Source organism: Columba livia, chromosome 3 (assembly GCF_036013475.1).
Source record: "Columba livia isolate bColLiv1 breed racing homer chromosome 3, bColLiv1.pat.W.v2, whole genome shotgun sequence".
Taxonomy (NCBI): Eukaryota; Metazoa; Chordata; class Aves; order Columbiformes; family Columbidae; genus Columba; species Columba livia.
Genome location: NC_088604.1, coordinates 2,686,286 through 2,709,270, shown reverse-complemented (window position 1 = coordinate 2,709,270; position 22,985 = coordinate 2,686,286). Strand labels below are relative to the sequence as shown.

Genomic DNA, 22,985 nt, shown 5'->3' with positions numbered 1-22,985 from the left:
GGGTCACAGAGCAGATCACACAGGTGGGTCCAGGCGGGTTTGAATGTCTCAGAGCAGGAGACTCCACACCCGCTCTGGGCAGCCTGGGCCAGGCTCTGGCACCTCCCAGCAAACAAATTTCTGCTCATGTTCACATGGAGCCTCCTGTGTTTCAGTCTGTGCCCGTTGCCCCTCACCCTGGCGTTGGGCACCACTGAACAGAGTCTGGTCCATCCTCTGACACCCACCCTGACATATTGATCCCATTGATCACATCCCTCTCAGCTTCTCTTCTCCAGCTCAACAGCCCCAGCTCTCTCAGTCTCCTCATCACAAAGATGCTCCAGACCCCTCAGCATCTTTGTGTCCCTCCCTGGACTCTCTCCAGTAATTCCTTGTCCTTCTTCAACTGGGGAGCCCAGAACTGGACCCACAACTGCAGATGGGGCCTCCCCAGGGCAGAGCAGAGGGGTAGGAACAACCTCCCTCCACCTGCTGCTCACACTCTTCCTCATGCACCCCAGGTATCCTGAATGCTGTACCTCGGGTTTCTTAGACGTGGGCCTTCTGATGTGGTTTATATGTTTGTGCAGCTCTTTAGAAAGCAAGATACTTAATTTAAGACCTCTAGGCTGGACTGAGCTTGGCGATTTACATTGTTAAGTTTAATCCATCGTCTTAAAATTGCGATAGGACTTCTGAGATGATATCTTTATTGGGACTTTAATCCAGACACTCAGTAATCTGTCCTATATTGTGGGCTGGAAAGATAACCTGCATTTTAATGTAATCCTGCTTTGGAACTGGGCTGGGGGAACATGACCATAACCGCTTACTGAATTAAGACCCAAGTCACATTTTGGGTGTTAAACTTGTCTTTCTCTTTTATTTTACCACGAGAACGATCTTCCTGTAGGAATTAAATAGTCACCCTGTGTGGCAGGTCACGCTGCCTCCTATTCGAGTCGTCGCCACTCCTGTTGTGTCAAAGAGATAACACATATTAGATCCAAGCCTGAGTAAAGAGACATGATGGACTTGCATAATAAATAATTATTTTTGAGGCACGATGTCGAAAAGTTACTATTTTTAACTTGCTTTTCAACCCATACGAGCTGCAAGAGCTCAGAGTGACCTTACGTGGCTCCACGTATTTCTGCTCCGCTCAAAGGAAAGGGGTGATGCTCATCACAAAGCTTGACTTATTACTGATGTCCAGAGCTTCCTAATCTCGTTTGAGAGATCCAGGCGAATATTCGTTCCTCATTGTTGTGTGTTTGCTGCATTTCTCCCAGTTTCAATATATATTTCTCCCATTTTCGGCTGCGTAACCTCCTGTCGGGCACTGCCTGAAGCTGTGCTGCTATTTTAAAGGTCACTCCAGAAGTTTTGTACTTGCTGTTTTAAAAAAATAAAATAATCATAATCCCCAAAACCCCCAAGCAAGCTCATAAATTATGCACGTAACAAATTAAAGGGGTCCTGGTGGACAGCAGGATGACCATGAGCCAGCACTGGGCCCTTGTGGCCAGGAAGGCCAATGGTACCTGGGGTGGGTTAGAAGGGGGTGGTCAGTAGGTCAGAGAGGTTCTCCTGCCCCTCTGCTCTGCCCTGGGGAGACCACACCTGGAATATTGTGTCCAGTTGTGGCCCCTCAGTTCCAGCAGGACAGGGAACTGCTGGAGAGAGTCCAGCGCAGCCACCAAGATGCTGAAGGGAGTGGAGCATCTCCCGTGTGAGGAAAGGCTGAGGGAGCTGGGGCTCTGGAGCTGGACAAGAGGAGATGGAGGGGGGACTCATTCCTGGGGATCAAGATGGAAAGGGGGAGTGTCAGGAGGATGGAGCCAGGCTCTTCTCAGTGGCAACCAATGATAGGACAAGGGGTAATGGGTACAAACTGGAACACAGGAGGTTCCACTTAAATTTGAGAAGCAACTTGTTGGGGGTGAGGGTGGCAGAGCCTGGCCCAGGCTGCCCAGGGGGGTTGTGGAGTCTCCTTCTGTGCAGACATTCCAACCCGCCTGGACACCTTCCTGTGTAACCTCATCTGGGTGTTCCTGCTCCATGGGGGGATTGCACTGGATGAGCTTTCCAGGGCCCTTCAACCCCTGACATTCTGGGATTCTGTGACTCGCTGTTCTCTGCTCGTTGTTTTAGGGAAACAAATGTCCCAAGACCGACTTGGGCAAGTCCAAGGGTTGGACTTGGAAAGTTCTTCTTTAATAACTCTCCTCAAGTTCCTCTTCAAGTGTTTTGGACATTTTGTCGTTTCGAAACTAGAGAGAGGAAGAGGTGTTGGAAGAAAAATACTGTGAGAGGATGAGGAAGAGGTGGGGACAACACGAGGAAAATCAGTGGCTTTGAATTTAAAATCAGCTGATTCAGAGCAGTGTCTCAAATCTCCCTCCTGTTAAGAGGCAAGTGTTGGTTTATAAAATGACTTGGGATCCGTAAGCAAGATGCGAGGAGAGAAATGAACTTCTTAAATGCGCTGTTCCAATTGTGAACTATTAATGATGGAGTAATTAAGCTAAAATCGCTTCAACTAACAGTCTTTGTTTCTCTTCTGTCTCTTTTTTTCCTGACTGTGTACCAAATCCTTTCTGCCCGTGACGCTTTGGAGAACAGTCGGACACAACCAAAGGTAAGGGCTTTTATCGCACCTTAAATCATTGCGTTAAAATCGTCGTCTCTCTTAGTCTTGGCTTATCCAAATATCAAAAACATTTTACACCCCAGCTCTGGAAGGGACCAGATTTGTGGGATTTTGTGGGTGTTTCAATGTGTTTTCTGGCATCTGTGTTAAAGCAAACTCATCGTTTTATTATGGCTTCTGTATTTGCGATGAAGATGCTTGTCTCTTCCACGGCGTATCAGGGTTCGGCTTTATTGGTGTTTTATTAAATGCTCTAAAGGTGTGGGATCTTACAATAATATGTTTAATTGTATAATAAATTCAAACAACCCCAAAAGCCTTAATTTTGAATGAACAAACCCTCGTTTCCTCAATTAGAGGACGTAAAATAACCACTTTTATCTCTCGATGCTGCAACATTAATGTAGTAAAGGAAAAAAAACCAAACAACAATGTATTTTTGAACATAAGTTCCTTAAATTGCAAGGATTTTGCTGTATCAGGCCTTTTCATAAATGTAGGAAGCTTGGATGTGTTGGCAGAATGGATTTTCAACTCTTGTATCATTTTGCTCGGTATTTTAGTTTAAATAGTTGAGGACGATTCGCGACTTCACTGAAGTGGAACATGCAAACACGTTAACCCATAATATGAAATATTCCGGAATAGTGGAATCAAACTAATCAAACTAATTTGCACAACGTTATTCTTTACTAGTATTAGACTTGGGTGTCGACTGCTGTTGTATATATGCTATTTGATGTATGATTATTGATAAATACATACTCCTCTTGTGCGGAAAGGAAGAAATAAAAGCAATAAAATCAATCAAAATCAATCAAAGGAAGAAATAAAATCAATTAACAAGCTTGCCTATAGGAAGATGGTCAAAATGTGGATAACATGTTTGGTTTGGCAAGAGATTTGATGTGGTGTTCATTTGTTTTCCCACAGGTATTCGCCTACGATCACTGCTTTTGGTCTATGGATGAGTCCGTCAAAGAAAAATACGCAGGTAATGTTGACCATGGCTTTGTGCTCGTTGCTCCGAGTGGTCTAATGAGTGATCTAATGATCTAATTAAAGGCTGATGTTTGCCAAAGGGCACAGACCATGATGCATGGAGCGCCTTCCACTCTTCACCCACTTGTTGGCAAAAGGAGAATTTTAACCATTCCTGCTTCACTTCTCGGAAGATGATAAAGCCAAAAGGTGTAGGAAATGGAGAAATCCATCACCCTGATGGGTTACTCAGATTTATGTCTCTATTTAAAATGTTTCAAGAGCATCATCATCCATCAAATCCATTTCTTTTCAGCATTTGAGGCGCATGTAATTTCATGCTTTGCAGTGCTGATGGGAGGTTGGCATGACGTTAGAACTTAATAATGGACTATTAAAAAAGCCTGATTTAATATAGGGGTACGTGAATTCATCTGGTCTGAGAATGGGTAATGTATTTCACTAAGAATTTCCTATGTAACGTGACAAATTTTAGCAAATAGTTGTGGTAAAATATGGAATCTATTTGCACTTAGCGCTCTTGTGTTCTGTTCCTTTCATACTTGTTATCTTTTAAAATAGGAAATCAGTTCAGCTTGTGTGGCAGAATGCAAACCTCCCTCTCTCCCCCTCCCTACCTTCAATATGGAAGGCGTAGCTCTGCTGCTTGAGGCCAACAGCCTCTTTTGTTTGGCCCCAGAGACCCCTGGCCAGGGCCATTAAGAAGGGAGTGCCAAGGCGCCAGGGAGCCGCTGGGTGCCCGCGGCCAGTGTGGGGGTTGTTTGGAACCTTCAGGGGCATCCACAGCCAGGGTGGGGGTGCAGAGAAGCTTCTGGAATGCCCATAGTCAGATCTGATCAGCCAATAAAAAATGGGACTCTCGCCGAGATGTGACCCCTTGCGTGCGATTCTCTTGGAGTTACGAGCTGAGCCGCTGCCACCAGGAGCCACTGTCCCCCCCGGGACGGAGACTCCGCTTGCCCTGCCGCCGCGTGTGTGAGTAAAATCAAGCCTCGCAGGATTGCGAGTGTATCTACTTTCCATGCACATTTGCACACGTACTTCCTGTGCTGAATACGAGCACATGTATAAATTATTTCCTTGCATAATCGTGGGTGTATTTGCCTCCTGTGCTTCCACATAAGCACGTGTAATATTCTGTGCACATTTGCACGTGAATTTCCCCTCGCAGAATCGCGAGTGTACACTTTCCATACTCACTACGAGTACGTGTATCCCTTTAAAATAATCCCACACCGTGTTCAGGCAAGTGTGGACTCTTCTTGGACTCAAGGACTGCTCCGGCATTGTTTTTGGTGAAGCCACGTGCATGCACTCTGTGGAACTTCTGTTGTATTAGTTGCTGCCCTTTATAATTTTCCTCAACTGATATCTGAACCTGTATTCAAGCCACTTTTGGAGTGCTAAAACCCTGTTTCTCACCGGTTTAATTAAAGTTGTTTTGGACCCTGTTGTCCCTTAAACTCACCTTGGGGTGCCTCCGTGACAGCTTGTTAAAAAAAAAATCACAAGAAAAATAAAAGATGCTTATGCTTCTAGATTTTAGTATCTCTAACGAATAAGTGATGAATAGTAACTTATCAAAGAACTGAGGAAAACGTGACACTTGCAGCCATATAAATTACATGGGACGGTCAATGTTTTGTTTCTCAAACGAATGGAAGTACCTGTGTCGCTTCTCTTATGGTCTGTTATACGTTGGAAGTGTATTCTATTAGTAATTTGGATGGGTAGCTTTGCATGCCTTAAATTCTAAGTGGACTTGGGTGTAAAGATCCGGATTCCCATCGGGGAGAGAAAAGAAAACTTTTCAGGACCATGGACATATTTGACTTTTCAGTCCATAAAGCTCTGCCATATTTTGGTCAGACTTTAGTCCCTTTCCTTGTAAATTCTGAAAATCGAGGGTTTGTTTAAATACATAATACCTAAATATATTAAGTATTTCTTCTTCCATTTGCTAAAGGAGCCAAAAAGCTGTTCCTATGGATTTAGTTAGAATTATGGAATCATTTTGCTTGGAAGAGACACTCAGGATCATCGAGTCCAACCATAAGTTGGACCATAGTTCAGTAACAAAACAAGCGATACACCCTGTATTTTATTAATGCTGCTCTTATAGTATTATTTACTATCTTACATATTGACATTGAAATCACCTAGTGATTAAAATCAACTGACAGTGGTTAAAATGCACAAGTTGAACGTATTTTAAGGTGGCGTCGTTCGCTGGTGGATTAAATTCCGCCGTTGGCAGCCGATTTTCTGCCGATAAGGGTTTTCGAGTACGAGCACGGGTCGGATGTTGTGAGTGGATGCGGGTACGTGTGGGGTCACTGAGGCTTCGGATTGCTACAGTCGCGTAAAACTGGAGTGCGTCTTGTAGACGGAGCAAACGCTGGATATTACCCAACAACAGCAGGAAAACACGAACGGCTTGTACGTAATTATCGAAGAATCCAAATCAAGGCAAAAAATAATCTCTGGCTTTCTTGTCATGTTTTATTTCTTAGGTCAAGACGTTGTTTTCAAGTGCCTTGGGGAGAATATTCTTCAGAATGCCTTCGAGGGCTATAACGCTTGCATCTTCGCCTACGGGCAAACAGGTTAGTCCAGTTCTAAATGGAGATTCTTTCCATGGCTGTTGTGATATTGTTCCAGGAGAAATGCCTTGAAATGTAGATAAGAGCTGTTTTTCTCAGGAGGACAAATAGGATTTTGGCTGTCGCTGCCGGCTGCCCGTATTTCTCACACCTTAGATTGGAATCGTTGGGTCGCGATTGCCCTTGAGGTCCTTCCCCTCTGCTCTGCCCTGGGGAGACCACACCTGGAATCTTGTGTCCAGTTGTGGCCCCTCAGTTCCAGCAGGACAGGGAACTGCTGGAGAGAGTCCAGCGCAGCCACCAAGATGCTGAAGGGAGTGGAGCATCTCCCGTGTGAGGAAAGGCTGAGGGAGCTGGGGCTCTGGAGCTGGACAAGAGGAGACTGAGGGGGGACTCATTCATGGGGATCAATATGGAAAGGGGGAGTGTCAGGAGGATGGAGCCAGGCACTTCTCCGTGACAGCCAATGGTAGGACAAGGGGCAATGGGTACAAACTGGAACACAGGAGGTTCCACTGAAAGATGAGAAGCAACTTGTTTGGGGTGAGGGTGGCAGAGCCTGGCCCAGGCTGCCCAGGGAGGTTGTGGAGTCTCCTTCTGTGCAGACATTCCAACCCGCCTGGACACCTTCCTGTGTAACCTCATCTGGGTGTTCCTGCTCCATGGGGGGATTGCACTGGATGAGCTTTCCAGGGCCCTTCCAACCCCTCACATTCTGGGATTCTGTGTGATTCTGTGAACGTGTCACTCAGATTTTCCACTTCTGTAGTTAGAATAACCTTTAATCATAATTTTCAATGTAATTATTTTATTAATTAATAATCCAAAAAAGAAATATTAAAAACATAATGTTTCAAACCAAACAACTTATTAGTTGTGAAATATAGCTCGGTGTTATTGGGTGCACTCAATAGCCAACAGTTCTCTAGCAAAGATCTCCGTTAAGTAATGGTATTTTTTATGATTCTGGTTTTGCGTGGTTAAGTAGTTAATGAGATGACCCTTCTAGGATTTTCGTATTTACAGCTAAAATTCTACACAAAATCAGTAATGAGTACTTACATTTAAAGAGGAAAAAATGTTTTGCTTTCTGTGGTAAAATGAAATTCTTCTTTGAGAGATTGTATTTTAAACAATATTCTAATTAAGGTGATCTGTTAATTTTCTGAATGAGCCTGTATTTGTGGGTAAGACACTCATTCTGGAGTTATTCCCACTCCTAAGTATAATTTAAACTTAATGTGCAAAAATTAGTGTGCTTGGTTTTTCTCATTGTGGCACAAGTGTTAGTGAGATACGGTCAGGCTGTATATACCTGGAAAATACGTTCTGGCCCACTGAACTGAATTACTTGCTTTCCTTTTGATTAATAGCATTTAGCTAAATGGCATTTTGGTTACTCAAAGGTAGAAAACCACACAAATATCTTTCACTGAAATGCTGTTTCTTTTTCCCTCTTCTCTCGTGTTCTGCACGGAAACTTTGTTCCCTGTCCACTAATGGTAAATTTGCTCTGCAGGGTCTGGAAAATCCTACACGATGATGGGAACCGCCGACCAGCCTGGCTTAATCCCCAGACTGTGCAGCGGGCTCTTCGAGAGGGCCCAGAAAGAGGAGAACGAAGAGCAGAGCTTCAAAGTGGAAGTGTCCTACATGGAGATCTACAATGAGAAAGTCCGAGATCTTCTCGACCCAAAAGGGTGAGTTTTATGTCAGCAAAATGATATCGTGCGCTCTTCCTTTCCATAACCAGCTTCCCTTCGTGGACCCTTCTGTGGAATTTGGGTTGGGTGGCTTTCGCTTCTTCCTAATCTCAGCATCCTTTCTTTTTAAATCAAAGGAAGCAATAAGACTAAAAGCTTGGGGTAAACTCACCCTAATTGTAACTTATGGAGCTAGAGAAACGTCTGCATCGGCATTTTGTGTGTAGACTTAACGCTTTTTCATTTGCATTGTAGTCTTTGCTCTGTGCTTTATTGCTTTGACTTTTATGAGGACATAACGAGGTGGATGGATGATGGCAGGGCGGTGGATGTGATCTACCTTGACTTGAGTAAGGCATTTGACACAGTCTCCCACAGCATCCTCACAGCTAAACTGAGGGAGTGTGGTCTGGACGATCGGTTATGAGGTGGACTGTGAACTGGCTGAAGGGAAGAAGCCAGAGAGTCGTGGTCAATGGGGCAGAGTCCAATTGGAGGCCTGGATCTAGTGCAGTGTTCAAGGGTCAGTGCTGGGGCCGGTATTATGCAATATATTCATCAATGATTTGGATGAGGGACTAGAGTGACTGTCAGCAAGTTTGCTGGTGACACCAAGCTGGGAGGAGTGGTGACACTGGAAGCTGTGCTGCCATCAGAGACCTGGACAGGCTGGAGAATTGGGCAGGGAAAAGTTTAATGAAACAGAACAAGGGCAAGTGTAGAGTCTTGAATCTGGGCAGGAACAACCCCAGGTTCCAGTATAAGTTGGGGAATGAGCTGTTGGAGAGCAGTGTAGGGGAAAGGGACCTGGGGGTCCTGGGGACAGCAGGGTGACCATGAGCCAGCACTGGGCCCTTGTGGCCAGGAAGGTCAGTGGTACCTGGGGTGGATTAGAAGGGGGTGGTCAGTAGGTCAGAGAGGTTCTCCTGCCCCTCTGCTCTGCCCTGGGGAGACCACACCTGGAATATTGTGTCCAGTTGTGGCCCCTCAGTTCCAGCAGGACAGGGAACTGCTGGAGAGAGTCCAGCGCAGCCACCAAGATGCTGAAGGGAGTGGAGCATCTCCCGTGGGAGGAAAGGCTGAGGGAGCTGGGGCTCTGGAGCTGGACAAGAGGAGACTGAGGGGTGACCTTATTAATGTTTACAGATATCTAAAGGGTGAGTGTCAGGAGGATGGAGCCAGGCTCTGCTCGGTGACAACCAACAGTAGGACAGGGGCAGTGGGCTCAAAATGGAACACAGGAGGTTCCACTTAAATTTGAGAAGAAACTTGTTGGGGGTGAGGGTGGCAGAGCCTGGCCCAGGCTGCCCAGGGAGGTTGTGGAGTCTCCTTCTGTGCAGACATTCCAACCCGCCTGGACACCTTCCTGTGTAACCTCATCTGGGTGTTCCTGCTCCATGGGGGGATTGCACAGGTCCCTTCCCACCCCTGGCGTTCTGTGATTCTGTGATTTGTGACACCGTCACGTTTGAGATATATCGGTGGGGAATTGTCTTAATCTTACTGCTGCCTTAAGTAAGTCGTGTGCTTATAAATGACTTTTTTCTCCCAACCAGAAGCCGTCAGTCGTTAAAAGTTAGAGAACACAGTGTTTATGGTCCCTACGTAGACGGCCTATCCAAACTGGCTGTTGCTAGCTACAAGGTAAGGAGCGGTTTTATCAATTTGATATCCTAAACACGAGGGTATTGGCACTTAAGCAGGGCAACAAAATTCATCTACTCCTAATTGCCGTGGCAGTAAAGTTGATTTTAGAGCAAGGACCTGTAGGATTTGTTGTATTGTAATCACCAGGGAGAAATAAGAGCAGAAACTCATCTTCATCCTGTACTATTTAATAATTCTGAAATAAATTTGACTATTTAATGAGGTGTCTTTCCTCCCAAGCTTAAGCTGAGTTTATACTGTATGGATGAGAACATGTTCTGTGATTAATGATGGGACTGGGATTTAGCAGAGACAAAATTCTGCTGTCTCACCGTGTCACATTTTGGCCGTTGCCAACAAATCTCATTTACCCAAAATACACCATATTACAGATTTCAACAACGTGTGTTTGGCAACTGAGGCTAAAATGTTGCGTTGTTCAAACAGGAATTGCTGTTTCCTCGTGTTTTTCTTTGCTTTTGAGTACTGTTGTGTGCAATGCATTGTTTTTGCTGATAATTTATATATGTAGGTAGAGGCGATGGATGAATACGCGTGTCTAACATTGTGTTGTTTCTAGTCTGTAAAGGGGACATCATGATATTTTACGGATAAACAGTGGGCAACTTAGCGGGAAAATACTGTGTTTTACCAAAATGAGGTTTTTTGGGTAGATGATTGAAAAGGGTGTTAATGCAGATTCACTCATGAAAATTCTGTCTAGGACATCGAGTCGTTGATGTCGGAGGGCAATAAATCGCGCACAGTGGCCGCCACCAACATGAACGAGGAGAGCAGCCGGTCCCACGCCGTCTTCAACATCATCCTCACACACACGCTCTATGATGTGCAGTCGGGGGTGAGTAAAACAAGGTCCAAATGTTAAGCTTGGACTAAAGAAACTGTTTTTCTTAAGCAACAGAGTGTAGATGTTAAGCCTGGACTAAAGAAAGCGTTCTTCTTAAGCAACGGTCTATAGATGTTAAGCCTGGACTAAAGAAACCGTTCCTCTTAAGGGATGGTGTGTAGATGTTTGTTAAGCCTGGACTAAAGAAACCGTTCCTCTTAAGGGATGGTGTGTAGATGTTTGTTAAGCCTGGACTAAAGAAACCGTTCTTCTTAAGCAACGGTGTGTAGATGTTTGTTAAGCCTGGACTAAAGAAACCGTTCTTCTTAAGCAACGGTGTGTAGATGTTTGTTAAGCCTGGACTGAAGAAACCGTGTTTCTTAAGCAACGTGTGTCATACAGACTTGTAGCAGAAACTAAAGATATAAGGCATAGATGGAAAATAGAACACCTGATTATATATCTGGTAATCTTCAAGGGTTATTTTATGCAAATATGTATAAGAATGATCAACTTTATAAACGGAAAGACGTACTCATTTAAAAACATTTGCATTGTACAACATTAATATTTTTGTGTATCTATATTAAATATCTAAGACATTTAAATGGGCAGGTATTTTTCTTTGCATTTCCTTATATGTAAATATTCCTTGGAGGCTGTGTGAAATACATTTATGTTAATATTATTCCATCCCTCACAGAAAATGGTGATAAACTAAAATAAGAATTCATCGAGCATTTCAAAATGTCATTTTGGGTCAAATGAGATAAAAGGGTTCGGAACAAAATCTGCGTTACAGGTTTAAATAGTCACATAGCTTGGGTTGCTTTCTAGGAGGCCGTTAAGGATGTAGGAGACTTAATATTTGTAGTAATTTCTGTATATTATAACCTGCTTCGTGTCACATCATTCTCTCAAAATCAGAGAAGAAACTTGGTGTAAAATCGGAGGTTTTTAGGAGACTCTTTTCAGGATGGGATTGTAGCCCCCTTGGCTTTGCTTGGCCTGTCCTACGTCTGCATTTTGCTTGGTCTAACATTTCACTGATGCACCCCGTGTTTTTCTCCTCTGGAGATTTCAGAGATGTCTTGAAGACATTAATATACCTGATTTCACTCCAAATCCTCCTGTTGTTTCTGAAGCAGCAGCTACTATGTTAGCAAACAAAACCACTCAAGTCCGATGGCGTTCGAAGGTGCTGGAGCCGTAGAGTCTACACCGAGCAATGAAGCTTGATGCTTGTTTGAAAATACAGCAAACTACGGAACTTAATTTGAGCGAACTGATTTTAACTAATCTCTGGTTCCTTGTGCAGACATCGGGTGAGAAGGTGGGCAAGCTGAGCCTGGTGGACTTAGCAGGGAGCGAAAGGGCGACTAAAACCGGGGCTGCGGGAGACAGGCTGAAAGAAGGAAGCAACATTAACAAGTGAGTCTCTGTGATTATTTATTTTCCTTTTTTTTTTAGCCTGACTGCTATGTACAGCATACTTGTGAAATAGGATGAAGTCAATGTAGTAAGCTGTTGTAGCCAGTTCTCTTCTCTTTTTCGTCTCCTTTTTCGTCTCCTTTTTCGTCTCCTTTTTCGTCTCCTTTTTCGTCTCCTTTTTCGTCTCCTTTTTCGTCTCCTTTTCCTCCTTCTTCCTCTCCTCTTCCTCTCCTCTTCCTCTCCTCTTCCTCTCCTCTTCCTCTCCTCTTCCTCTCCTCTTCCTCTCCTCTTCCTCTCCTCTTCCTCTCCTCTTCCTCTCCTCTTCCTCTCCTCTTCCTCTCCTCTTCCTCTCCTCTTCCTCCTTCTTCTTCTCCTCTTCCTCTCCTCTTCCTCCTTCTTCCTCTCCTTCTTCCTCTCCTCTTCCTCTCCTTCTTCCTCTCCTCTTCCTCTCCTCTTCCTCTCCTCTTCCTCTCCCTCTTCCTCTCCCTCTTCCTCTCCCTCTTCCTCTTCCTCTTCCTCTTCCTCTTCCTCTTCCTCTTCCTCTTCCTCTCCCCTCCCCTCCTCTCCCCTTCTCCCTTCCCTTCTCCCTTCCCTTCTCCCTTCCCTTCTCCCTTCCCTTCTCCCTTCCCTTCTCCCTTCCCTTCTCCCTTCCCTTCTCCCTTCCCTTCTCCCTTCCCTTCTCCCTTCCCTTCTCCCTTCCCTTCTCCCTTCCCTTCTCCCTTCCCTTCTCCCTTCCCTTCTCCCTTCCCTTCTCCCTTCCCTTCTCCCTTCCCTCTACTTCTCTTTCTGACATACAATGTTTGAATGATATCTCTGCCTTCTTAAAACAATTGGCATTTTTCATTCTGTACTTGGGTTCTTCCAATAACCACATAATTGCGTTGTGAAGACACGCTGAAGGCTGAAAACAGCCTGAAAACAAGGAGCAGAGCTTCTGTGAGAGGAGAACGATCAAAACCATTCTGGGAACTTTTCCCCCTGAACTCGTTTTTGGAGAGGGAGTGACTGTTGAAATATTTATTTGGCTTATGGATATTTATACTTGTTAATGACTGCTTGTGTTTTCTCTGCAGATCCCTCACAACTCTTGGGCTGGTTATTTCTGCCCTGGCAGATCAGGCTGCTGGCAAGAACAAGAACAAATTTGTTCCTTATCGGGATTCCGTGCTCACTTGGTTACTTAAAGTAAGTATTCTGATCATATTTTCTTTCAAGAGAAATAAAAGAGAGGAAAAAGGATGAAGAGTCCCATTCAGTGAAATAAAACACTGTTCTTTTGCCTCATTTTCTGGGTTTGATGTTAATAATAATTGTCTTTATAAATTAGCTGGATGTAAGCCATTAGTATCTCTACAGACTGAGTATGTTCCCTGTCTTCTGCTGAGCTGTAATGGCCTAAAGAATAAGGAACTTTTAAAAAAATAAATTAAGAAATAAGACATTATTTCTTAGGGGTCAGTTTACACACAGCTTCACACTAAACCTCGGCTCTAGTTTAATTTGGGCTCTTGCTACATGCAGCTGAATTTTACGTACTGGCTTTGAAAAGTTGGATTAAGGCTGTTGCCTTTTCCTGATTGTCTAATTTATTTGTTAATATACTTTTGTCAGCAGAGAATCATCCCAGTTACAAGCTGAGGAACAGGTCAGAAGACTTTGTGAAATAAGTAGTTAAATCTGTGTTGCGTAAGATACTATTTGGTATTATTTGCTATATCACAATGGCACTTGCATGGAAGTCAAGTCTAAATTAAAACCGAAATTGCCAAATATCAGTTTTACATGTGTCAAATTCAAAGGCTTTTGTTTGTCTTGTTCTTCCCACTTCCAAATACTGTAAAGCTGTAAAGCTCGGTAGCTTGATGGCAAAAAGTCTTGGCAGTGTGAGTTTGATTTTAGGAATATTGGTCATCTGGATTTCTTTATCTTGCCTGGTACAGTGTGAGTGGTCTTGGTTGACTCGGATTTTGGGGGATTATTGAATGAGGCGTCATATGTTCCATTTCATTTTTGTAACCTCTTCCCCACCCATTCTTAGTGATGTTTGAATTTGACATCCCTATGATTTAACTGCACACACGGAAAGAAAGAGTTACAGGGATTTGAAAACAAAGTTCAATGCTGAAGTGAAATCAAATCTCTACTCAGGTAATTCCCTGACACACCACAAGTGCTCATTTTCTCAGCACTGTCTTGTAATTAAGCTTTAATTAATAGCATGATGTCAAGGTTTGGATTGCGGGGTGACAATAAACCCGTGGCAGATGTATTGTTAATCCCTCCTCCCTCCTTCCCACTCAGGACAGGCGATCGGGAGGGAAAGAAAGACAGAGAGAAAAGGGTTGGGAAAATTAAAAATGCTTTACTAATGGTACTAATAAGAATAGAGAAAATAATACAAAATATGCAAAAGTAATCTGGAAGTCCCGGCAACTGCTCTGGCACCCGAAGTCCTGGACTGGACTCTGCAGCCAATGGAACTGGATTCAGTCTGTCACTGGCCTCAGTTTGCAGGGACGACTCGCAAGGTCCTCTCCTGATGTCACCATGAGGAAAAGGGACGAGATCCTCGTGATCTCCCAGTTTTATATGAATTATCCCGTGAATGGGATGTTATACTCCGTTGGTCAGTTTTTGGTCACCTGTTTCTCGTTGCCCCTCTGGCGAGATGTGCATCCATCCTTATCAATGACCTCGCATTCCATTGCTGTGTTCACCAAAACATGGATCTGGTTCTCCAGGAAAATGCAGCTAATCTGAAAGCTTTAGCTGACAGGCAAATTCACTAAAAGAGAAACTTGGTTTTAACAAACCAGGACACATGACTGCTGGGAAATGATTTGTATGTGCAAATATCACAGACACTGGACATCAAGAAGCACCATCGTGAGGGCTACGTAAAAATCAGAATGGTATCACAGAATTAGCGTTGTACTTTTCTACAGTAAAATCAATCCTCGGTGTTCCTTGCCCAAAGATTTTCTTAGTGCTTAAATATATTTTTGCCTCTACATATTTACACTTTAATTAAACGGATGGGAACAAACCCAGCGTTTGGTTTCCTTCGCTTTGCTGGCGCCGTTTGTGTGCCGGGGTTCCCGATGAGGCCCGAGCGAGCGGGGTGGGAACTTCCCTAATGAATTCCATCATTATGCTGTTTTAAATGAATTTGTTCATTTAAAGGATTCATTTGTAGGAGCTGTGAGATAGTGAGCTGTCTTTCTAGCTTTCAACTAGTAATTATGATGCTGCAGCGGAGTAAACCTTTTCTAACATTGGGCATGTCTATATCATATAGGATCTATCCACTAATCTGAGGAACCAGTAGAGTCCAGGAGACCTTAAGATCTAACACTTTGTGCTTAATTTTCTTGAGCCTCTTCAGACAAAAGCACCAGGTGAAAAATACTATTGCAAGAGGAGGCTTGAGCAGCAATGCCAGGTTGTGTGGAATAGCTTTAGTGCTTAAACTTCTTGGTTTTATCGAATTGTATGAGCACAAACATCTTGAATTCCCATTTTATTCGGAAGCCTTGCATGTTCTAGTGATGCCTGCAGTTAAAAATACAATGTCTGCTCTCTGCATTTTAAGTGGATTTCACAGTAATTTGATGCGAGACTGCTCTGGTTTAGTCTTAGGAATAACAGAAGTGATTTATTTGCAGTCTGTGTCAGTCACATACGAGCGCAGCTTTTCCAGGGTAATTTGCAGAAGCCGTCTTTGTTAATGACAGGCTGGCTCACTATTTGTCAAGCGTTCTTGCTTAATGTTAAAGAAACCACTGAAATCAGCACGATGGTTTTATACGTAAAACTTTATCGGGCAGTTTGGCATTGGGCTTAAATAGTTACAATACAAGAGGAACTTTACCCAGTTTATAATGGGTCTTTTGTGAGTTACAGTGTACGGCTGGAATGGTGTTCTCAGCCTGTACAGCAGAGTTGCGGTTCAAATAATGAATTAATTCTGGTTTGGAGCTAATTAGTGTGGTGAAGGAGGTTCCCAAGGTGCAAAGTGTGAAGGTTGGGATGCAGAATACCCGGTTGGCACCCTGACAAGCTGCATCCAATTGCGATTTCTGAGGTAAAGATTCCGAAAACGCACATTTCATGACATGTTCACCAGTCCAACATGTCATGAAGGGCAAAGAGAGACGGACAAATGTCGTGGTTGAGATGGACAAACGACACAGACCAAGTTCTTCCAGGATGAAAGTTATTGCCACAGGTGCATTTTTATGCAGTTTTACCGATTCCCGTGTCTCTTCCCTATTGGTTACAAGTCACAGCAGTAACATCTCATTGGCTGATTTGGTGCCATCAATGTCAATCTTCTACTCCCTTCTCTCTCACAAGTTCACCTCAATATCTCCGGATACTCCTTTATTCCTTAATATCTTATTAGCTTAATATCTCCAAGGCTGATCTGTGTTCCCGTGGCCTCCGTCAGGGAATCCACAGACCCACCACAGTCCCCACATCGGAGAAGGGAACGGTTCAGAAGAACAAGACAAAGGGCGGCCGGTCACACAAGAACCCGGGGACATTTCCATTCTGGAGTCACTTTCTCCAGATGCCACTTTCTGATCCAATATTTCCTGAATATCAAGAGCGATGGTGCAGCCGTGAAGCTGTTTGACTGTGGAAGAACCACTTCAGAGACAATATATACTACAAACTCAGGCAAACAATACGGCTTATTCTTTACGAGGCGATTCTGTGCCAGAAGGATGTCTGTGCAGAGAGATGGGGGAGACCTCAGTGCGGCCTTTCAGACTTAAAAGGGGCCGAGAAGAAAGATAGGGACAGACTTTCGAGCAGGGCCTGTTGCGATAGGACAAGGGGTGATGGTTTTAAACTAAAGGAGGGAGATTCAGGCCAGACATGAGGAAGAAATTTTGGACACTGAGGGTGGCCCAGGTTGGCCAGAGAGGTGGTGGATGAACCATCCCTGGAGACATCCCAGGCCAGGCTGGGCGGGGCTCTGAGCAACCTGAGCTGGTGAAGATGTCCCTGCTCATGGCAGGGGTTGGACTAGATGGTCTTTAATGGTCTCTTCCCTCCCAAACCATACTATGATTCCTAATCTTTGAAAACGATTCACAGACTGAAGGAAAGTCCTGGCTTCTGCAGAGCCAGCAATCCCGTTGCATGAGCCATGTGTTCTTGCTTAGTCATTTTAAAGTTTTCGGTAGCTGCTTTGGAAAAAACATTTGTGTGTTCCAGGGTGGATCCTCCCAAGCCCTGTATTTATTGGAATCAGCATTGCCTGTTTCTCAGATGAGAAAAAAAACAACAAAACCACACTGGTATCCATCAGAAGGCTGTTTCTTTTCAATACTCTCACACGTGAGCGCTGACCGTGCTGTGTATCCTCAACACCATATAGATGAAATTATATTCTCTCCCCATATTCATATATTCTCAGCCCTTTCATGTGACCAGGGACATCAGGCAAAGCAACGTGGGTCTGTGTGGTCAGTGCTTGTCTGTCTTAGGCATCACACAGCAAAAATAAAAGATAAAATGGTCTGAAGGAAATAGTTGAAGGGGCATTCTAATGATTGCCGGGGAAAGCTGCACGTGGGCTTTGCGGTTGAAATGGTTGGACAAGCAGCTAATGTGGGCAGATGGTTCTAATGGCAAAGCCTGGCTTAGATTTCATGGGTTATTGAAGGTGGAAGTTAAGAGTACGTTCAGCTTGGAAATTCGGTAAAAAAACCCAAATAAAACAAACAAGCCCAACTTGTCTATCAACCGCATTCCAAAAGGGTAATTTCTTACATAACCCCATTTAGGTGTGTGAGCTGGGAAGGGGGGAGAAGGGAAGGGCCCCATTCCAAAATGTCTATACAGATAAAATCAACTAGATTGCTTGTGAGGAGACCTCTAAGTAATTTAAATTCATGACTCATTGGAGACTTTTCACTTCCAGTCTTTAAAATAAGATATTCTGAATTCATCGTGATCTTTCCTGAGCTCCATCGGTCGTGTCTGAGAAGCCTAATGCTGAAGCACTTGTATTGCTGGTTTATAAAACTGAGCAGAACACATACGATCAAACCTTAGAAGCCCTTACTAGGCATTATAAAACATAGAAAAGGGACTGTTTTTATTCCTGTTTATACTAGAACTGATTTTGAAAGCTAAGGATGACATTTCTTAAATGCGCTTAATATATATCTATATATGTGTATATATTGAAGATAACAACTTTCCTTGATTTACACAGCTTAAAATGTTAATTTTGACTGGAGGAGCTCTGACCTAAGTGTTTCTTAGTCGCCGCCATGCCCTCCCAACCCCAGGTTATTATTCTCTGCCGTCATTCATTAACTGGGTGTCCCGTCCCAACACATGGGATGAGGACGAGTTCACTCCGAATGCGACACGTAAACACATTTCTTCACGGTCCAACAAAATAATCGGGATAGAGACGATCAAATGCTTCTGTGTGGTTTCCATTAGTGGGTTTTTTGCTATTCAGTCTTCCTGTGAGTATTGTTTTTAGGTGATGCTGATATACACTCTGAGAAGTCAGAATAACAACAGATGAGTTGAAAAATGATGCAACACAGAAACTGAACAAGGGTGATTTCCTCTCTACATTTGCAAAAAATAAGCCAAAGTGTGTATGGAGAAAGATGCATTTTAGCTGTGCTGAGCAGTCCCTGTGGTGGCTGCCACAGCAAGTCTATTTGAGCTAGGTTTAAACTAGTTATCTTTAAACCAGCCACGACTAGAGTGTAGCAATCCTTTGAGGTGAATATCGCCCTGATCAACAGATGAGACCAGGTGTGAGTTGACTCTGTTAATTCTGTGCCGTTATGTGAAGTGAATGACAGACAATCACCTCCGGGGTCCAATTCAATTGTGAGTTTACTAAAAGCACGTGGTGGGAATACTAATTACAGTGATTAGTGACTTGGCAAAAGTATTTAATGATATCGCCGAACTTATCAATACATTAACAGCGAGAGTCCTACTATGAGCGATGTATTGGCGACCACCAGTAGCTATAATACAAGACTTAACAAAAATCCAACAGCAGAGCTTAAGATGATGTTACCCTTGTATGTTCCAAAGGGAAAGAAAGAGAGTGGTAGAGAGGGAAGGGAAACTAAGGTATGAGAGAGAGAAAGAGAGTAATATATCGCAGAAGGAGAGACAAAGAAATAGGGATATTGAAAAAAGAGAGAAGGGAAGAGCAGAGAGAAAGGAAGAAAGAAAAGGGTGAGGGATCCAGTCTCTTACGGCTCCACAGCGTGGATGACGGGACTTGCATGATGAGAGGTTGAAGGGTCTCAGCCTTTCCCCTTTGTGTGCCAAGCTGGGCATATCAGAAGATGGGGCTCTGTGCCTTCTGACACGTCCCCCACCTCCGGTATCACCAGCCGGCCTGGGCTGTGATTTGTTAGCTTGTCATTGATATGTAAATCACAGTTCACCCTACACTGAATGTGTTACCTCCTGTGAGTAGCTGAACTAGTTTCTCCACAATGTTTTCAGCAATGATCCTTATCAATACACAACACTGGGTAAAATGAAAGAAACCGCACATTTTAATTTCATAACTTTCCAGGACAGCCTTGGTGGCAACAGCAAGACGGCCATGGTGGCCACAGTGAGCCCGGCAGCGGACAACTACGATGAGACCCTGTCCACGCTGAGGTACGCCGACCGGGCCAAGAACATCGTCAACCACGCCGTGGTGAACGAGGACCCCAACGCGCGCATCATCCGGGAGCTGCGTGAGGAGGTGGAGAAGCTGCGGGAACAGCTCACGAAAGCTGAGGTACAGATTTTAGTCTGGATTAATTAGCCAGTAGGTGCTGGCAAAGGCTGAAACACAGGAGGCTCCATGTGAACATGAGCAGAAACTTGTTTGCTGGGAGGTGCCAGAGCCTGGCCCAGGCTGCCCAGAGCGGGTGTGGAGTCTCCTGCTCTGAGACATTCAAACCCGCCTGGAGCAGCTTAGGGGAAAGGGACCTGGGGTCCTGGGGACAGCAGGATGACCATGGAAAAAGGGTTTAGTTCAGATATTATCAGGATATACTTGGGGAACATAGATGTATACATACATGTGATATATACAGCCATAGCACCTTGAGAACGCACAATCTCATCTGATCTCCAAAGCTAAGCAGGGTTGGGCCCGGTCAGTACTTGGATGGGAAACCATCTGGGAACAGCGGGTGCTGTGGGCTGAGCCAGCACTGGGCCCTTGTGGCCAGGAAGCCAATGGTACCTGGGGTGGGTTAGAAGGGGGTGGTCAGTAGGTCAGAGAGGTTCTCCTGCCCCTCTGCTCTGCCCTGGGGAGACCACACCTGGAATCTTGTGTCCAGTTGTGGCCCCTCAGTTCCAGCAGGACAGGGAACTGCTGGAGAGAGTCCAGCGCAGCCACCAAGATGCTGAAGGGAGTGGAGCATCTCCCGTGGGAGGAAAGGCTGAGGGAGCTGGGGCTCTGGAGCTGGACAAGAGGAGACTGAGGGGGGACTCATTCCTGGGGATCAAGATGGAAAGGAGGAGTGTCAGGAGGATGGAGCCAGGCTCTTCTCGGTGACAACCAGTGACAGGACAAGAGGCAATGGGTTCAAACTGGAACACAGGAGGTTCCACTTAAATTTGAGAAGCAACTTGTTGGGGGTGAGGGTGGCAGAGCCTGGCCCAGGCTGCCCAGGGAGGTTGTGGAGTCTCCTTCTGTGCAGACATTCCAACCCGCCTGGACACCTTCCTGTGTAACCTCATCTGGGTGTTCCTGCTCCATGGGGGGATTGCACTGGATGAGCTTTCCAGGTCCCTTCCCATCCCTGACATTCTGGGATTCTGTGAATTCTCCTCATGCCCTACAAAGCTGATACAAACAGCAGATACGTGGATCCCAACTCAGCCCAGCCTGGCAGGTTTTAGTTCTCTGAAAGCACTTAGTTTAAATCCCCAGCTTAGGGAGGACAAGCTGCTGGGCTTGGTCCAGACAAATTAAAACACATTATATTAATTTTGGCGAGAAAAGATCAAAATGTATTAAAAAAGGGGGAAAGAGGATAACACCATACGCTTCTGGGGGGTTTGAGAAAAGTAAAGTGTCAAATTCTGTTTTGCCTCAGGCTGTTTGGGAGAGAAAAAGACACTGACACCAAAATAACAAAAAAAACCCAACCACAAAATAAAAACAGAAATAAAACCGCAACTTGGTAACCTTTGTATTTGGAAACGAGCTTTGCAAATGAACCTGAGTGTCAGAATGAGCCAATGTTTCAGTTCATTGGCTCATTTTAGTAAGTTATTTCTGCATATCTCTGTCAGCACAGTTAGATGGGCTATAAATGCAATAAGCGGAGAGGAGTACAAGCAATTAATTTGTTCTTTGGCCTTTACTGTGTAGCCTTTTCCTAGCAAACTCCACCATTTTTTCCGCGCTCAGTGCCACCGAGATGACAACTAGGGTGGGATTCTAATACTTGGGAATGGAAATATTTATTACTTCATATTAAGGAAACACGACTTAATTACTTTGGAAAGCTGCCGTTATTTTGGCATTGTACTGATATACACTTACATCATGCTCCATGCACAATTTCAGCCAGGCAGCTGTGCAGATATTTGTAATATTGTCTAGCAGCTCTAAGGGATTCAATTCAGAACAGTTAAAGTGTAAGCAAGCGTTATTTAACTGAATTCACAGGTTGTAGCCAGACTGTATTCTTAAAATACACAGGCAAAGCCTGGCCTATAAACTGCACAATCCTAAGACTCCACTGCTGTTCCTGTTGCTTTTCATCTGTGTCTTGAAATAAAAGTGAGATCGCTCAATGATGTGCTCAAACAGAACCTGGTATCTCATTTAACATCCACGTTTCAAGACTGACATACAGAAAAAATGGAATGAAATTATATAAATGGAGATTTCTCATTGATAGCGTGGAGTAATTCTTTGTAGCGTTCATTTTTGAGAGCCAGGTAAGGACGTTCTGACAAAGGGGTTTACAGAATCGCAGAGTCACAGGCTGGTTGGGGTTGAAGGAACATCTGTAGATCATCGAGTCCAACCCAGGTGCTCACACAGGGTCACCAGAGCAGATCACACAGGGTCCACAGAATCCCAGAATGTCAGGGGTTGGAAGGGACCTGGAAAGCTCATCCAGTGCAATCCCCCCATGGAGCAGGAACACCCAGATGAGGTTACACAGGAAGGTGTCCAGGCGGGTTGGAATGTCTGCACAGAAGGAGACTCCACAACCTCCCTGGGCAGCCTGGGCCAGGCTCTGACACCCTCACTGAGAAGAAGTTTCTTTTCATATTTAAGTGGAACCTCCTGTGTTCCAGTTTGAACCCGTTGCCCCTTGTCCTGTCACTGATTGTCACCCAGCAGAGCCTGGCTCCATCCTCCTGACACTCCCCCTTTCCATATTGATCCCCAGGAATGAGTCCCCCCTCAGTCTCCTCTTGTCCAGCTCCAGAGCCCCAGCTCCCTCAGCCTTTCCTCCCACGGGAGATGCTCCACTCCCTTCAGCATCTTGGTGGCTGCGCTGGACTCTCTCCAGCAGTTCCCTGTCCTGCTGGAACTGAGGGGCCACAACTGGACACAAGATTCCAGGTGTGGTCTCCCCAGGGCAGAGCAGAGGGGCAGGAGAACCTCTCTGACCTACTGACCACCCCCTTCTAACCCACCCCAGGTACCGTTGGCCTTCCTGATGAATACATTGAGTAGTACTGGCCCCAGCACTGACCCTTGAACACTGCACTAGATCCAGGCCTCCAACTGGACTCTGCCCCATTGACCACGACTCTCTGGCTTCTTCCCTTCAGCCAGTTCACAGTCCACCTCACCACCCGGTCATCCAGACCGCAGTCCCTCGGTTTAGCTGTAAGGATGCTGTGGGAGACTGTGTGAATTATCTCGCTCATTTTACCATTGAAGTGTGTGAAAACATTGAGTAATTTTCTCCAGGTCTTAATAAATGGACAAACAAGACTTAGACCTTGAGGGCATCATCATTTTGTCCTGCTCCGTAGCATCCAGCGCTTTTACACGGATCATGTTTTATCCGTTACAATAAATCTCCTTTTCTGGAATGAACTGCACGTAACGAGGCCGCTCGATTGGATTTGATTTG

The 22,985-nt window shown here is 44.8% G+C and overlaps 1 protein-coding gene and 1 pseudogene across 3 annotated transcripts in view; both read left to right on the top strand.

Moving 5' to 3' along the window:
- The window catches only part of KIF13B (kinesin family member 13B), a 128,166-nt gene that overhangs the window by 38,455 nt on the left and 66,726 nt on the right, over positions 1-22,985 (top strand). For all 3 annotated transcript variants that reach the window (XM_065055607.1, XM_065055606.1, XM_065055608.1), the window contains exons 3-11: positions 2,608-2,623; positions 3,569-3,629; positions 6,151-6,243; positions 7,760-7,940; positions 9,500-9,587; positions 10,315-10,449; positions 11,756-11,868; positions 12,942-13,053; positions 19,451-19,663. In XM_065055607.1, coding sequence (XP_064911679.1) covers positions 2,608-2,623; positions 3,569-3,629; positions 6,151-6,243; positions 7,760-7,940; positions 9,500-9,587; positions 10,315-10,449; positions 11,756-11,868; positions 12,942-13,053; positions 19,451-19,663 — 1,012 coding nt within the window. The remainder of the gene's footprint in view (positions 1-2,607; positions 2,624-3,568; positions 3,630-6,150; positions 6,244-7,759; positions 7,941-9,499; positions 9,588-10,314; positions 10,450-11,755; positions 11,869-12,941; positions 13,054-19,450; positions 19,664-22,985) is intronic.
- LOC135579277 (5S ribosomal RNA) lies at positions 19,957-20,075 on the top strand (annotated as a pseudogene).